The sequence below is a fragment of the Oncorhynchus mykiss genome, chromosome 7 (assembly GCF_013265735.2).
Source record: "Oncorhynchus mykiss isolate Arlee chromosome 7, USDA_OmykA_1.1, whole genome shotgun sequence".
Lineage (NCBI taxonomy): Eukaryota > Metazoa > Chordata > Actinopteri > Salmoniformes > Salmonidae > Oncorhynchus > Oncorhynchus mykiss.
The window spans coordinates 7,228,649-7,245,234 of record NC_048571.1 but is presented as its reverse complement, the minus strand read 5'-3'; the positions used below and the strand labels follow the sequence as shown (position 1 = coordinate 7,245,234).

The 16,586-nt window shown below is 47.0% G+C and overlaps 1 protein-coding gene across 1 annotated transcript in view; it reads left to right on the top strand.

The window, feature by feature from the left end:
* The first annotated feature begins 5 nt into the window (after positions 1-5).
* The window catches only part of LOC118965339 (cilia- and flagella-associated protein 47-like), a 21,013-nt gene continuing 4,432 nt past the window's right edge, over positions 6-16,586 (top strand). Inside the window, exons 1-9 of the mRNA XM_036984395.1 lie at positions 6-115; positions 7,227-7,386; positions 12,276-12,364; positions 12,522-12,632; positions 15,031-15,247; positions 15,415-15,523; positions 15,722-15,948; positions 16,284-16,373; positions 16,466-16,555. Of these exons, the coding sequence (XP_036840290.1) occupies positions 33-115; positions 7,227-7,386; positions 12,276-12,364; positions 12,522-12,632; positions 15,031-15,247; positions 15,415-15,523; positions 15,722-15,948; positions 16,284-16,373; positions 16,466-16,555 (1,176 nt within the window). The 5' untranslated portion in view covers positions 6-32. The remainder of the gene's footprint in view (positions 116-7,226; positions 7,387-12,275; positions 12,365-12,521; positions 12,633-15,030; positions 15,248-15,414; positions 15,524-15,721; positions 15,949-16,283; positions 16,374-16,465; positions 16,556-16,586) is intronic.

The following is a 16,586-nucleotide window of genomic DNA, read 5'->3' as shown; positions in this document are numbered from 1 at the left end:
AGGTGCGTCTGAAGAGCCCGTCCTCCAGAGCGATGTTCTACCATGCCTCCATCGTAGGGAAGGAGGCCCATCATTTCTCCTTGCCCCAAGGAGCTTCCATCACCATCCCTCCTAAGTAAGCCCTTCTATCTCTGACCCCTACCCGTAACCCCTAACCCTTAACCCTTAACCCCTACCCATAACCCCTAACCATAACCCTTAACCCCTACCCATAACCCCTACCCATAACCCTTAACCCCTAACCATAACCCCTAACCATAACCCCTACCCCTAACCATAGCACCTAGCCCCTAACCCCTACCCGTAACCCCTAACCCCTACCCATAACCCCCTAACCATAACCCCTAACCATAACCCCTAACCCCTACCCCGTAACCCCTACCCGTAACCCCTAACCATAGCCCCTAACCCTTAACCCCTACCCGTAACCCCTACCCGTAACCCCTAATCCCTACCCGTAACCCCTAACCATAACCCCTAACCATAACCCATAACCCCTACCCGTAACACCTACCCGTAACCCCTAACCCTTAACCCCTACCCATAACCCCTAACCCATAACCCCTAACCCCTAACCCCTACCCATAACCCTTAACCCGTAACCCCTAACCCCTACCTGTAACCCCTAACCATAACCCCTACCCGTAACCCCTTACCCCCTACCCCTACCCGTACCCCCTACCCCTAACTCTTAACCCCTAACCCATAACCCCTACCCCTAACCCCTAACCCTTAACCTCTAACCCGTAACCCCTAACCCCTACCCCTAACCCCTACCCGTAACCCCTAACCATAAACCCTACCCGTAACCCCTAACCCCTACCCCTACCCGTAACCCCTAACCATAACCCCTACCCGTAACACCTACCCGTAACCCCTAACCATAACCCCTACCCATAACCCCTACCCGTAACCCCTAACCCATAACCCCCACCCGTAACCCCTAACCCCTAACCACAACCCCTAACCATAACCATAACCCCCACCCGTAACCCCTAACCCCTAACCACAACCCCTAACCGTAACCCCTAACCCCTACCCATAACCCCTAACCATAACCCCAAATCATAACCCCTAACCATAACCCCTAACCCCTAACCATAACCCCTATCCATAACCCCTAACTATAACCCCTAACCATAAACCCTAACCCTAACTCCTAACCCCTAACCATAACCCCTAACTATAACTCCTAACCCCTAACCATAACCCCTAACCATAACCCCTAACCATAACCCCTAACCATAACCCCTAACCCCTAACCATAACCCCTAATCATAACCCATAACCCCTAACCATAACCCCTAACCATATCCCCTAAACATAACCCCTAACCATAACCCATAACCCCTAACCATATCCCCTAACCATAACCCCTAACCATAACCCCTAACCATAACCCCTAACCCCTAACCATATCCCCTAACCACAACCCCTAACCATAACCCATAACCCCTAACCATATCCCCTAACCATAACCCCTAACCATAACCCATAACCCCTAACCATATCCCCTACCCCTAACCCCTAATCCATAACCCCTAACCATAACCCATAACCCCTAACCATAACCCCTAACCATCTCCCCTAACCATATCCCCTAACTATATCCCCTAACTATATCCCCTAACCATAACCCCTATCCATAACCCATAACCCCTAACCATAACCCCTAACCATAATCCCTATCCATAACCCTTAATCCCTAACCATAACCCCTAACCCCTATCCATAACCCATAACCCCTAACCATAATCCCTATCCATAACCCTTAATCCCTAACCATAACCCCTAACCCCTATCTATAACCCATAACCCCTACCCGTAACCCCTAACCATAACCCCTACCCGTAACCCCTACCCGTAACCCCTAACCATAACCCCTACCCGTAACCCCTAACCATAACCCCTACCCGTAACCCCTACCCGTAACCCCTAACCGTAACCCCTACCCGTAACCCCTAACCATAACCCCTACCCGTAACCCCTACCCGTAACCCCTAACCATAACCATAACCCCTACCCATAACCCCTAACCATAACCGCTAAACATATCCCCTAACCATAACCCCTAACCAAATCCCCTAACCATAACCCCTAACCATAACCCCTAACCATAACCCATAACCCCTAACCATATCCCCTAACCATAACCCATAACCCCTAACCATAACCCCTAACCATAACCCCTAACCCCTAACCATAACCCCTAACCATAACCCATAACCCCTAACCATAACCCCTAACCATAATCCCTATCCATAACCTTTAACCCCTAACCATAACCCCTAACCCCTATCCATAACCCATAACCCCTAACCATAACCCCTATCCATAACCCCTAACCATAACCCCTAACCATAACCCTTAACCATAACCCCTATCCCCTAACCATAACCCCTAACCCCTAACCATAACCCCTAACCATAACCCATAACCCCTAACCATAACCCCTAACCATAATCCCTATCCATAACCTTTAACCCCTAACCATAACCCCTAACCCCTATCCATAACCCATAACCCCTAACCATAACCCCTATCCATAACCCCTAACCATAACCCCTAACCATAACCCTTAACCATAACCCCTATCCCCTAACCATAACCCCTAACCATAACCCCTAACCATAACCCCTATCCATAACCCCTATCCATAACCCCTAACCATAACCCCTATCCATAACCCCTAACCATAACCCCTATATATAACCCCTAACCCCTATCCATAACCCCTATCCATAACCCCTAACCCCTAACCATAACCCCTAACCCCTAACCATAACCCCTATCCATAACCCCTAACCCCTAACCATAACCCCTAACCATAACCCCTAACCACAACCCCTATCCATAACCCCTATCCCCTAACCATAACCCCTAACCATAACCCCTAACCATAACCCCTATCCATAACCCCAACCCCTATCCATAACCCCTATCCATAACCCCTATCCATAACCCATAACCCCTAACCATAACCCCTATCCATAACCCCTATCCCCTAACCATAACCCCTAACCATAACCCCTAACCATAACCCCTATCCATAACCCCAACCCCTATCCATAACCCCTAACCATAACCCCTAACCATAACCCCTATCCATAACCCCTATCCATAACCCCTATCCATAACCCCTATCCATAACCCCAATCCATAACCCATAACCCCTATCCATAACCCCTAACCCCTAACCATAACCCCTATCCATAACCCCTATCCCCTAACCATAACCCCTAACCATAACCCCTATCCATAACCCCAACCCTTATCCATAACCCCTAACCATAACCCCTAACCATCATCCCCTATCCATAACCCTTATCCATAACCCCTATCCATAACCCCTATCCATAACCCCTATCCATAACCCATAACCCCTATCCATAACCCCAACCCCTATCCATAACCCCTATCCATAACCCCTATCCATAACCCCTATCCATAACCCCAATCCATAACCCATAACCCCTATCCATAACCCCTAACCCCTAACCATAACCCCTATCCATAACCCCTATCCCCTAACCATAACCCCTAACCATAACCCCTATCCATAACCCCAACCCTTATCCATAACCCCTAACCATAACCCCTAACCATAACCCTATCCATAACCCTTATCCATAACCCCTATCCATAACCCCTATCCATAACCCCTATCCATAACCCATAACCCCTATCCATAACCCATAACCCCTAATCCATAACCCCTAATCCATAACCCCTATCCATAACCCCTAATCTATAACCCCTATCCATAACCCCTAATCCATAACCCCTATCCATAACCCCTAACCCCTAATCCATAATCCCTATCCATAACCCCTAACCCCTAACCCATAACCCCTATCCATAACCCCTAACCCCTAATCCATAATCCCTATCCATAACCCCTAACCCTAATCCATAATCCCTATCCATAACCCCTAACCCCTAATCCATAATCCCTATCCATAACCCCTAACCCCTAACCCATAACCCCTATCCATAACCCCTAACCCCTAATCCATAACCCCTATCCATAACCCCTAACCCCTAATCCATAACCCCTATCCATAACCCCTATCCCCTAACCATAACCCCTAACCATAACCCCTATCCATAACCCCAACCCTTATCCATAACCCCTAACCATAACCCCTAACCATCATCCCCTATCCATAACCCTTATCCATAACCCCTATCCATAACCCCTATCCATAACCCCTATCCATAACCCATAACCCCTATCCATAACCCCAACCCCTATCCATAACCCCTAACCATAACCCCTAACCATAACCCCTATCCATAACCCCTATCCATAACCCCTATCCATAACCCCTATCCATAACCCCAATCCATAACCCATAACCCCTATCCATAACCCCTAACCCCTAACCATAACCCCTATCCATAACCCCTATCCCCTAACCATAACCCCTAACCATAACCCCTATCCATAACCCCAACCCTTATCCATAACCCCTAACCATAACCCCTAACCATAACCCTATCCATAACCCTTATCCATAACCCCTATCCATAACCCCTATCCATAACCCCTATCCATAACCCATAACCCCTATCCATAACCCCTAATCCATAACCCCTAATCCATAACCCCTATCCATAACCCCTAATCTATAACCCCTATCCATAACCCCTAATCCATAACCCCTATCCATAACCCCTAACCCCTAATCCATAACCCCTAACCATCATCCCCTATCCATAACCCTTATCCATAACCCCTAACCATAACCCCTATCCATAACCCCAACCCTTATCCATAACCCCTAACCATAACCCCTAACCATCATCCCCTATCCATAACCCTTATCCATAACCCCTATCCATAACCCCTATCCATAACCCCTATCCATAACCCATAACCCCTATCCATAACCCCAACCCCTATCCATAACCCCTAACCATAACCCCTAACCATAACCCCTATCCATAACCCCTATCCATAACCCCTATCCATAACCCCTATCCATAACCCCAATCCATAACCCATAACCCCTATCCATAACCCCTAACCCCTAACCATAACCCCTATCCATAACCCCTATCCCCTAACCATAACCCCTAACCATAACCCCTATCCATAACCCCAACCCTTATCCATAACCCCTAACCATAACCCCTAACCATAACCCTATCCATAACCCTTATCCATAACCCCTATCCATAACCCCTATCCATAACCCCTATCCATAACCCATAACCCCTATCCATAACCCATAACCCCTAATCCATAACCCCTAATCCATAACCCCTATCCATAACCCCTAATCTATAACCCCTATCCATAACCCCTAATCCATAACCCCTATCCATAACCCCTAACCCCTAATCCATAATCCCTATCCATAACCCCTAACCCCTAACCCATAACCCCTATCCATAACCCCTAACCCCTAATCCATAATCCCTATCCATAACCCCTAACCCCTAATCCATAATCCCTATCCATAACCCCTAACCCCTAATCCATAATCCCTATCCATAACCCCTAACCCCTAACCCATAACCCCTATCCATAACCCCTAACCCCTAATCCATAACCCCTATCCATAACCCCTAACCCCTAATCCATAACCCCTATCCATAACCCTAACCCCTAATCCATAATCCCTATCCATAACCCATAACCCCTAACCCCTAACCCTAATCCATAACCCCTATCCATAACCCCTAACCCCTAATCCATAACCCCTATCCATAACCCCTAACCCCTAATCCATAACCCCTAACCCCTAATCCCTAATCCATAACCCCTATCCATAACCCCTAACCCCTAATCCATAACCCCTAATCCATAACCCGTAACCCCTAATCCATAACCCCTATCCATAACCCCTAATCCATAATCCCTATCCATAACCCCTAACCCCTAATCCATAACCCCTATCCATAACCCCTAACCCCTAATCCCTAATCCATAACCCCTATCCATAACCCCTAACCCCTAATCCATAACCCCTAATCCATAACCCGTAACCCCTAATCCATAACCCCTATCCATAACCCCTAATCCATAATCCCTATCCATAACCCCTAACCCCTAATCCATAACCCCTATCCCTGTAGGACAGCAGTGTTCCTCACCCCAGTCCTCCAGAAGCTGTTCTGCTCAGTTACCTTGTGAGATGAAGATCATTTCCCATCTCTTCTGTCTGAAATCTGTCTGGTCTACTACTTACTAAAACTGCATACTGTGTAGCAATCATACTGCGTACTATTTAGAATGTACTGTGTAGTCAAATCTAATGCAGTAATCAACACATGTCAACATACTAGGCTCATCCATACTCATGATGTGTCATCTGTGTTGATTCCTGCCATTCGTTCATTTTGGTACAACGCATCCATTTATCTGATTATCAGCTGCTGTGAAACACGTGTCTGGAAAGAGGATTATTTTAGGTAATAGTGTGCAGGGAATTCTGGATGAAACATCTAAATGAGTATAACATCCTGGCATTTAAACTGTACTGCATTATTTAAATGGCATATACTATAAAGGTTCTGTTTTCATGTACCCAAAATGTCTGTTATTTAGAATGCAGGTATGGGCATTCAGACACAGCCACTGTCTTTCTCTCTCTGTCCTGGCTCTGTCTTTCTCTGTCTGTCCTCTCTCTGTCTTTCTCTGTCTATCCTGGCTCTGTCTTTCTCTGTCTATCCTGGTTCTGTCTTTCTCTCTCTGTCCTGGCTCTGTCTTTCTCTGTCTATCCTGGCTCTGTCTTTCTCTGTCTATCCTGGCTCTGTCTTTCTCTGTCTATCCTGGCTCTGTCTTTCTCTCTCTATCCTGGCTCTGTCTTTCTCTGTCTATCCTGGCTCTGTCTTTCTCTCTCTATCCTGGCTCTGTCTTTCTCTCTCTATCCTGGCTCTGTCTTTCTCTCTCTATCCTGGCTCTGTCTTTCTCTCTCTATCCTGGCTCTGTCTTTCTCTGTCTGTCCTGGCTCTGTCTTTCTCTCTCTGTCCTGGTTCTGTCTTTCTCTCTCTATCCTGGTTCTGTCTTTCTCTGTCTATCCTGGCTCTGTCTTTCTCTGTCTTTCCTGGCTCTGTCTTTCTCTGTCTCTGTCTCTAACTGTATTAGAGTTAACTGGCTGCCTGTCTTCTCAACTGGTGTTCAGTGTCTTGACTGGTCTTCCATTGATCCCATGGCTTTCCCCGTCCCTGCCCCCACCTTATAGTTGAGCCTTACACTCTGTCCTCCTCTCCACTAGGGGACGTTGTGTGGAGGTGACCGTGCAGTACTCCTGTTCCTTCCTGAGGCCAATGGAGGCGGTGCTACTGCTGACATCACGCTCTGCCTCCTCAGTCAGTCCCTCTGGAGCCACTCTGGCCTTCAGCCTCAAGACCCAGGTCACACACATCACCCCCAGCGTGAGTACGCACACACACACACAAACACACACACACACACACACGCACACCAGGCTCTGTCGCAGCCGGCCGCGACCGGGAGGTCCGTGGGGCGACGCACAATTGGCCTAGCGTCGTCCAGCTTAGGGAGGGTTTGGCCGGTAGGGATATCCTTGTCTCATCGCGCACCAGCAACTCCTGTGGCAGGCCGGGCGCAGCGCGCGCTAACCAAGGTAGCCAGGTGCACGGTGTTTCCTCCGACACATTGGTGCGGCTGGCTTCTGGGTTGGAGGTGCGCTGTGTTAAGAAGCAGTGCGGCTTGGTTGGGTTGTGTTTCGGAGGACGCATGGCTTTCGACCTTCGTCTCTCCCGAGCCCGTACGGGAGTTGAGACAAGACAATAATTACTAACAATGGATGCCACGAAATTGGGGAGAAAAGGGGGTAAAATATATTTTTTTACATTTTAAAGATTCTGAAGGAAACAGGTACAAAAGTATCTATATCCACAGTAAAACGAGTCCTATATCGACATAACCTGAAAGGCCGCTCAGCTAGGAAGAAAGAAGCTACTGCTCCAAAACCGTCATAAAAAAAGACAGACTACTGCAAATGGGGACAAAAATCATACTTTTTGGAGAAATGTCTTCTGGTCTGATGAAACAAAAATAGAACTGTTTGGCCAAAATGACCATCGTTATGTTTGGAGGAAAAAGGGCTTGCAAGCCGAAGAACACCATCCCAACCGTGAAGCATGAAGGTGGCAGCATCATATTGTGGGGGTAATTTGCTGCAGGAGGGACTGGTGCACTTCACAAAATAGATGTCATCACGAGGAAGGAAAATTGTGTGGATATATTGAAGCAACATCTCAAGACATCAGTCAGGAAGTTAAAGCTTGGTCGCAAATGGGTCTTCCAAATGGACAATGACCCCAACCATACTTCCAAAGTTGTGGTAAAATGGCTTAAGGACAACAAAGTCAAGGTATTGGAGTGGCCATCACAAAGCCCTGACCTCAATCCTCAAAAAAAAAAAATTGTGTGCAGAACTGAAAAAGTGTGTGCGAACAGGGAAGCCCACAAACCTGACTCAGTTACACCAGCTTTGTCAGGAGGAATGGGCCACAAGCTTGTGGAAGGCTACCCGACACGTTTGACCCAAGTTAAACAATTTAAAGGCAATGCTACCAAATACTAATTGAGTGTATGTAAACTTCTGACCCACTGGGAATGTGATGAAATAAATTAAAAGTGAAATAAATAACTCTCTCTACTATTATTCTGACATTTCACATTCTTAAAATAAAGTGGTGATCCTAACTAACCTAAAACAACCTAATGTCAGGAATTGTGAAAAAACTGAGTTTAAATGTATTTGGCTAAGGTGTATGTAAACTTCCGACTTCAACTGTTTATAACAACTCACAATAACTCACTATGAATATAACAACTCACAATAACTCACTATGTATATAACAACTCACAATAATTCACTATGTATATAACACCTCACTATAACTCACTATGAATATAACATCTCACAATAACTCACTATGTATTTAACACCTCACAATCATTTGTTGTCCTGAATGAAATCAAATTTTATTGGTCACATACACATTGTAAACAGATGTTAATGTGAGTGTAGCAAAATGCTTGTGCTTCTAGTTCCGACCGTGCAGTAATATCTAACAAGTAATCTAACAATTTCACAACAACTACCTAATACACACAAACCCAAAGGAGTGAATGAGAATATGTACATATAAATATACGGATGAGCGATGGCCGAGCGGCATAGGCAAGGTGTATAAAATACAGTATAAACAATGATATGAGTAATGTAAGATATGTAACATGTATTAAAGTGTCTTTTTTAAAGTGACTAGTGAGCCATTTATTAAAGTGGCCAGTGATTGGATCTCAATGTAGGCAGCAGCCTCTCTGAGTTAGTGATGGCTGTTTAACCAATCGGATGACCTTGAGATAGAAGCTGTTTTTCAGTCTCTTGGTCCCAGCTTTGGTGCACCTGCACTGACCTCACCTTCTGGATGATAGCCTCTGGAGAGCGGTGCAGTTGCCGTACCAGGCTGTGATACAGCTCGACAGGATACTCTCAATTGTGCATCTGCAAAGGTTTGTCAGGGTTTTAGGTGACAAGCCACATTTCTTCAGCCTCCTGAAGTTGAAGAGGTGCTGTTGCGCCTTCTTCACCACACTATCTGTGTGGGTGGACCATTTCAGTTTGTCTATGATGTGTACGCCTTAAAACTTTCCACTGTGGCCCCTTCTCCACTGCGGCCCTTTCTCCACTGCGGCCCCTTCTCCACTGCGGCCCCTTCTCCACTGCGGCCCCTTCTCCACTGCGGCCCCTTCGATGTGGATAGGGGGGTGCTCCCTCTGCTGTTTCCTGAAGTACACGATTATCTCCTTTGTTTTGTTGACGTTGAGTGAGAGGTTGTTTTCCTGACACCACATTCCGAGTTCCCTCACCTCCCCCCTGTAGGCTGTCTTGTCGTTGTTGGTAATCAAGCCCACTACTGTTGTGTCATCTGTAAACTTTATGATTGAGTTGGAGGCGTGCATGGCCACGTAGTCGTGGTTGAACAGGGAGAACAGGAGGGGGATGAGCACCCACCCTTGTGGGGCCCCAGTGTTGAGGGTCAGCGAAGTGGAGATGTTGTTTCCTACCTTCACCACCTGGGGGCGGCCCGTCAGAAAGTCCAGGACCCAATTGCACACGGCAGGGTTGAGACCCAGGACCTCTAGCTTGATGATGAGCTTGGAGGGAACTATGGTGTTGAATGTTGAGCTGTAGTCAATGAACAGCATTCTTACATAGGTATTCCTCTTGTCCAGTTGGGATAAGGCAGTGTGCAATGTGATGGCGATGCATCGTCTGTGGACCTGTTGGGGCGGTATGCAAACTGAAGTGGGTCTAGGGTTTCCGGTAAGGTGGAGGTGATATGATCCTTGACTAGTCTCACAAAGCACTTCATAATGACAGTTATGACGGTAGTCATTTACAGTGCCTTGCGAAAGTATTCGGCCCCCTTGAACTTTGCGACCTTTTGCCACATTTCAGGCTTCAAACATAAAGATATAAAACTGTATTTTTTTTGTGAAGAATCAACAACAAGTGGGACACAATCATGAAGTGGAACGACATTTATTGCATATTTCAAACTTTTTTAACAAATCAAAAACTGAAAAATTGGGCGGGCAAAATTATTCAGCCCCCTTAAGTTAATACTTTGTAGCGCCACCTTTTGCTGCGATTACAGCTGTAAGTCGCTTGGGGTATGTCTCTATCAGTTTTGCACATCGAGAGACTGACATTTTTTCCCATTCCTCCTTGCAAAACAGCTCGAGCTCAGTGAGGTTGGATGGAGAGCATCTTTACATCGAATCTTTATAAACTTGTCTGTTGTTGTCTGAGGCTGACCGGAACCCAGTCCTCATGATCAAAACACTCTTGAAGCGTGGATTTTGATTGGTCAGACCAGCGCTGAATGGTTCTAGTTACTGGTACATCCTGTTTGAGTTTCTGCCTATAAGACGGTAGGAGCAAGATAGAGTCGTGGTCGGATTTGCTGAAGGGACCGCGCGTAGTGCAATCAATATGCTGATAGAATTTAGGGAGCCTTGTTCTTAAATGTGCTTTGTTAAAAAAAATCATCTACAGTAAATGCAGCCTCAGGATATATGGTTTCCAATTTACATAGAGTCCAGTGAAGTTCTTTGAGGGGCGTCTTGGTGTCTGCTTAAGAGGGAATGTACACAGCTGTGACGATAACTGACGATGAATTCTCTTGGAAGATAATATGGCCCGCATTTGATAGTAAGGAATTCTAGGTCGTGTGAGCAGAAGGACTTGAGAGCCTGTATGTTGTTATGATTACACCATGAGTCGTTAATCATGAAGCATACACCTCCACCCTTCCTCTTCCCAGGGCGGAGTTTATCTCTGTCGGCGCGATGCATGGAGAAGCCCGGTGGCTGAACTGATTCCGACAACCTATCCCGAGAGAGAATTTTTTTCGGGAAACTCGTGAGAATGTTACAATCTCTGATGTCTCTCTGGAAGGCAACCCTTGCTGGAATTTCATCTACCTTGTTGTCAAGAGACTGGATATTGGCGAGTAGTATACTCGGGAACGGTGGGCGAGGAGCACATCTACGGAGCCTGACCAGGAGAGCGCTCCGTCTGCCCCTTCTGCGGCGCCGTTGTTGTGAACCCTTTGTTCAGTTGCCAATAGAACAGTGACTCAGGCAGTGCACTACACTACTTTACTTTCTATAGAGACCAGGGTAGTGCGTCTCAAATGGCACCCTTATTTCCCGATGGGCCCTGGTCAAAAGTAGTGCACTGCATATGGAACAGGGTATAATTTGGGACACCCTCCAGAACAGCTTGTCCTCTGGGCAGACAGGGGTTCACCATTCACTGTTCCCATGGCAGCACAATGTATCAGCAGCACAGGAAATGGTTCTATTTCTATTTCGAAGGTGTGGACGCTGCATGTCCTCTTACATCATGGTGCCTGCTGAATGACTGTTACTGAGTTGTACAATGTCGTTGTGTTTACCCCCCCCCCCCCCCCCTCTCTCTCTCCTCCCTCTCTCCATCCCTCCCTCTGTCTCTCTCTGTCTCTCTCTCTCGCTCTCTCTCTGTCTCCCTTTCTGCCTCTCTCTGTCTCTCTCTGCCTCTCTCTGTCTCTCTCTCTGCCTCTCTCTCTCTGTCTCTCTCTCTGCCTCTCCCTCTCTCTCTGTCTCTCTCGCCCTCTCTCTCTGCCTCTCTCTGTCTCTCTCTCTGCCTCTCTCTCTCTCTGTCTCTCTCTCTGCCTCTCCCTCTCTCTCTGTCTCTCTCTCCCTCTCTCTCTGTCTCTCTCTCTGTGTCTCCATCCAGGGGATAGTGAAGTGTAAATCTCCATGTTACCAGCTGAAGGAGCTCCAACTTAAAGTAAAAAACCCTTTCAGCAAGGATGCCACGTTCAGGTGTGTGTGTGTGTGTGTGTGTGTGCGTGTATGTGTATGTGTGTGTGTGTGTGTGTGTGTGTGTGTGTGTGTGTGTGTGTGTGTGTGTGTGTGTGTGTGTGTGTGTGTGTGTGTGTGTGTGTGTGTAAATTACCCCTGTCCTATGTGTGTTTGTCAGGGTGGTGTTGGTAGAGTCTAAAGCCAACATGCTGCAGGTGGAGAAGAGTCAGGAGAGCCTCATTCAACAGTTCTCCTTTAGGACCAACCCAAGCTCAGACAACAACACCAGGTTAACACACACACACACACACACACACACACACACACACACACACACACACACACACACACACACACACACACACACACACACACAACCTCAAACACATCCCTTCACTCTGTCTATTTCACTAGATTAGTGTTAATATGCACACACACACACACATCTGTCTCTCTCTCTCTCTCTCTCTATCTTTCTTTCTCTCTTTCTCTCTCTCTCTCTCTCTCTCTCTCTCTCTGTCGCTTTTAATAATAAATTAAAAGTAAACATTACACTCACAGAAGTTCAGAAATAATAGATATTTCAAATGTCATTATGTCTATATACAGTGTTATAATGCAAATGGTTAAAGTACAAAAGGGAAAATAAATAAACATAAATATGGGTTGTATTTAGAATGGTAAATATTGCTGTTGTGATGGCACACTGTGGTATTTCACCCAATATATATGTTTATCAAAATTTGAATTGTTTTTGAATTCTTTGTGGGTCTGTGTAATCTGAGGGAAATATGTCTCTCTAATATGGTCATACATTTGGCAGGAGGTTAGGAAGTGCACCACAGTTTCCACCTCATTTTGTGGGCAGTGTGCACATAGCCTGTCTTCTCTTGAGAGCCAGGTCTGCCTATGGCGGCCTTTCTCAACAGCAAGGCTCTGCTCACCGAGTCTCTCTCTCTCTCTCATTAAGCTGCTCACTGAGTCTCTCTCTCTCTCTCAATAAGCTGCTCACTGAGTCTGTACACTCTGTTTTTATGTTAATTATTTCCTACGTGTCAAGTAATTAGCTTTTTTGTTTTCTCATGATTTGGTTGGGTCTAATTGTGTTGCTGTCCTGGGGCTCTGTAGGGTGTGTTTGTGTTTGTGAACAGAGCCCCAGGACCAGCTTGCTTAGGGGACTCTTCACCAGGTTCATCTCTCTGTAGGTGATGGCTTTGTTATGGAAGGTTTGGGAATCGCTTCCTTTTAGGTGGTTGTAGAATTTAACGGCTCTTTTCTGAATTTTGATAATTAGATACACCATTTTGTGAATTCTTGGTTGGTGAGCGGACCCCAGACCTCACAACCATAAAGGGTAATGGGTGTTTTAACTGATTCCAGTATTTTTTGCCAGATCCTAATTGGTATGTCGAATTTAATTTTTTATTTGTTTTTAAATTTTACCCCCTTTTTTCTCCCCAATTGTGCGCCGTCCTATGGGACTCCCAATCACTGCAGGTTGTGATACAGCCTGGAATCAAACCAGGGTCTGTAGTGACACCTCTAGCACTGAGATGCTGTGCCTTAGACTGCTGTGCCACATACATAGAAACAATCAGAGACACTCACTGACTGCCGTACATAGATATGTACTTTTCCAGACTACACTTGTTCTGTTACGTAGGGGAGTGTCTCTGTGGTGTGTGTGTGTGTGTGTGTGTGTGTGTGTGTGTGTGTATATGTCTATGTCATGTGTGTGTTTACACTTCACAGGCAGAGGTAGCGCAAATCTCTGGAGTCTGTTCTCTTTTAGATCATTAAAGAGAGGACTAACACACACATACACACACACACACACACACACACGCATATACACACACACACACACACATCTTGTGTTTCTCTTTACTTCCTACATGAAGGGCATCTTCAAAGACTTACTGCAGATGTAAGTATGAGTTTCCATGAGAAGGAATCTCATTCTGTTTAAAACAGTTATCTTTGTGTTTGGACATATCCGTACTGCAAAATAAATTATGTTTTTGTAAATCACATTGTCTGTTGCTGCAAAATCCTTGCTCTCTTCTGCAGTGATGTTCAATGGATTATAGATAGTTTCATATGACTTCATACCCTGCAACTCTTATGTCTGTGTAGTAACAACGTGATACACAGCAGTACTACACAGATTAGAGGGAAAAGTGTGACCAATCCCTCTCTTCTCCCTCTCTTCCCTCTCTTCCCTCTCTTCCCTCTCTTTCCCTCTCTTTTCCCTCTCTTCTCCCTCTCTTCTCCCTCTCTTCCCTCTCTTCTCCCTCTCTTCTCCCTCGCTCCCTCTCTTCCCTCTCTTCCCTCTCTTCTCCCTCTCTTCTCCCTCTCTCCCTCTCTTCCCTCTCTCCAATCTCTTCCCTCTCCCTCTCCCTCTCTCTCTCCCTCTCTCTCTTCCCTCTCCCTCTCTCTCTCTCTCTCGCTCTCTCTCTCTCTCTCTCTCTCTCAATTCAAGGGCTTTATTATCATGGGAAACATATGTTAACATTGCCAAAGCAAGTGAAGTAGATAATAAACGAAAGTGAAATAAACAATCAAATGAACAGTAAACATTACACTCACAGAAGTTCCAAAATAATAAAGACATTTCAAATGTCATATTATGTCTATATACAGTGTTGTAACGATGTGCAAATAGTCTCTCTCTGTCTCTGTATCAGTCTTTCTACAGATAGGTTGAATGGTGGAACTGACTGTGGTGAGTGGGAGGACAGTGACCTTCACTGTGATCCTGCAGATGAGTGTGGTGTGAATGAGTTCTTTAGTCCTGTCAGGAGTGTGAGTCTGGCGGCTGGACAGACAGAAACCATAGAGCTCCACTACCTGCCCTTCCACCTGGGGAAAAGACACTGCTCCGTCCTGCTAGTCAGCCAGCAGGTATACAGGGCCGTGTGTGTGTGTGTGTGTGTGTGTGTGTGTGTGTGTGTGTGTGTGTGTGCCATGATTTAGGTGTTCCTTCCAGGTGCTGTGTGTATTTAAATCTAGCTTGGATAATGTGTGTTGTTGATTATAGGTGTGTGTGTGTGTGTGTTTTGTCGGTGTAGGTTGGTGAGCAGGTGTATCTTGTGGAGGGGACAGCAGATCTTCCCCTGTCCTCCCCTCTGACCACAAAGCCCAGTCCTAATGTAGTCCATGTTAGCAGCGCCACCTCTGGTGAGTACTGGTACTGAACACATCTGCAGAGTCATGATGACCGTACTGAGGCGGCAGGTTGCCTAGCTTTAATGAGCGTTGGGCCAGTAACCGAAAGGTCGCAGGTTCGAACCCCCGAGCTGACTACGTGAAAAATCTGTCGATGTGGTGCTGATCCCAGGCCTATGTGTGTTTCCGTATGCCCTGTGTGTCTGCTAGATGGTGCTGATCCCAGGCCTGCGGTGAACCTGCGTTGCGGCGTGGGCAGCACCCTGGATGAGGTGGTGTGTGTCCCCCTGGTTAACGGGCTGTGGGAGCGGGCGCTGGCCACAGTGGGGCAGCAGAGGATGAGCCCTGTGGAGAAGAAGAGGCGCAGCCTCACACACACTCTGGACAGCAGCACCGTCCGGGCCAGGGTGGCGGCCGCTGCTCTCACCACCTCACAGGTAGACAGTAGACACACACACAGAGACAGACACACACACAGAGACAGACACACACACTCTGGGCAGCTCTTTCTCTCTCTCTCTCTCTCTCTCTCTCTCTCGCTCTCTCTCTCTCTCTGTCTCTCACTCTCTCTCTCTCTCTCTCTCTCTCTCTCTCTCTCTGTCTCTCTCTCTCTCTCTCTCTCTCTCTCTCTCTCTCTCTCTCTCTCGCTCTCTCTCTCTCTCTCTGTCTCTCGCTCTCTCTCTCTCGCTCTCTCTTTGCCCTCCTGGTCTCCTGTCTGTCCCTGCTGGTCCCTGGTCCAGTCCAGTCTGACCGTCTCTCTCCTCTCCTCCAGTCCCTGCTGGTCCCTGGTCCAGTCCAGTCTGACCGTCTCTCTCCTCTCCTCCAGTCCCTGCTGGTCCCTGGTCCAGTCCAGTCCCAGGTGGTAGAGTACAGTCTGACCGTCTCTCTCCTCTCCTCCAGTCTCTGCTGGTCCCTGATCCAGTCCAGTCTGACCGTCTCTCTCCTCTCCTCCAGTCCCTGCTGGTCCCTGGTCCAGTCCAGTCTGACCGTCTCTCTCCTCTCCTCCAGTCCCTGCTGGTCCCTGGTCCAGTCCAGTCCCAGGTGGTAGAGTACAGTCTGACCGTCTCTCTCCTCT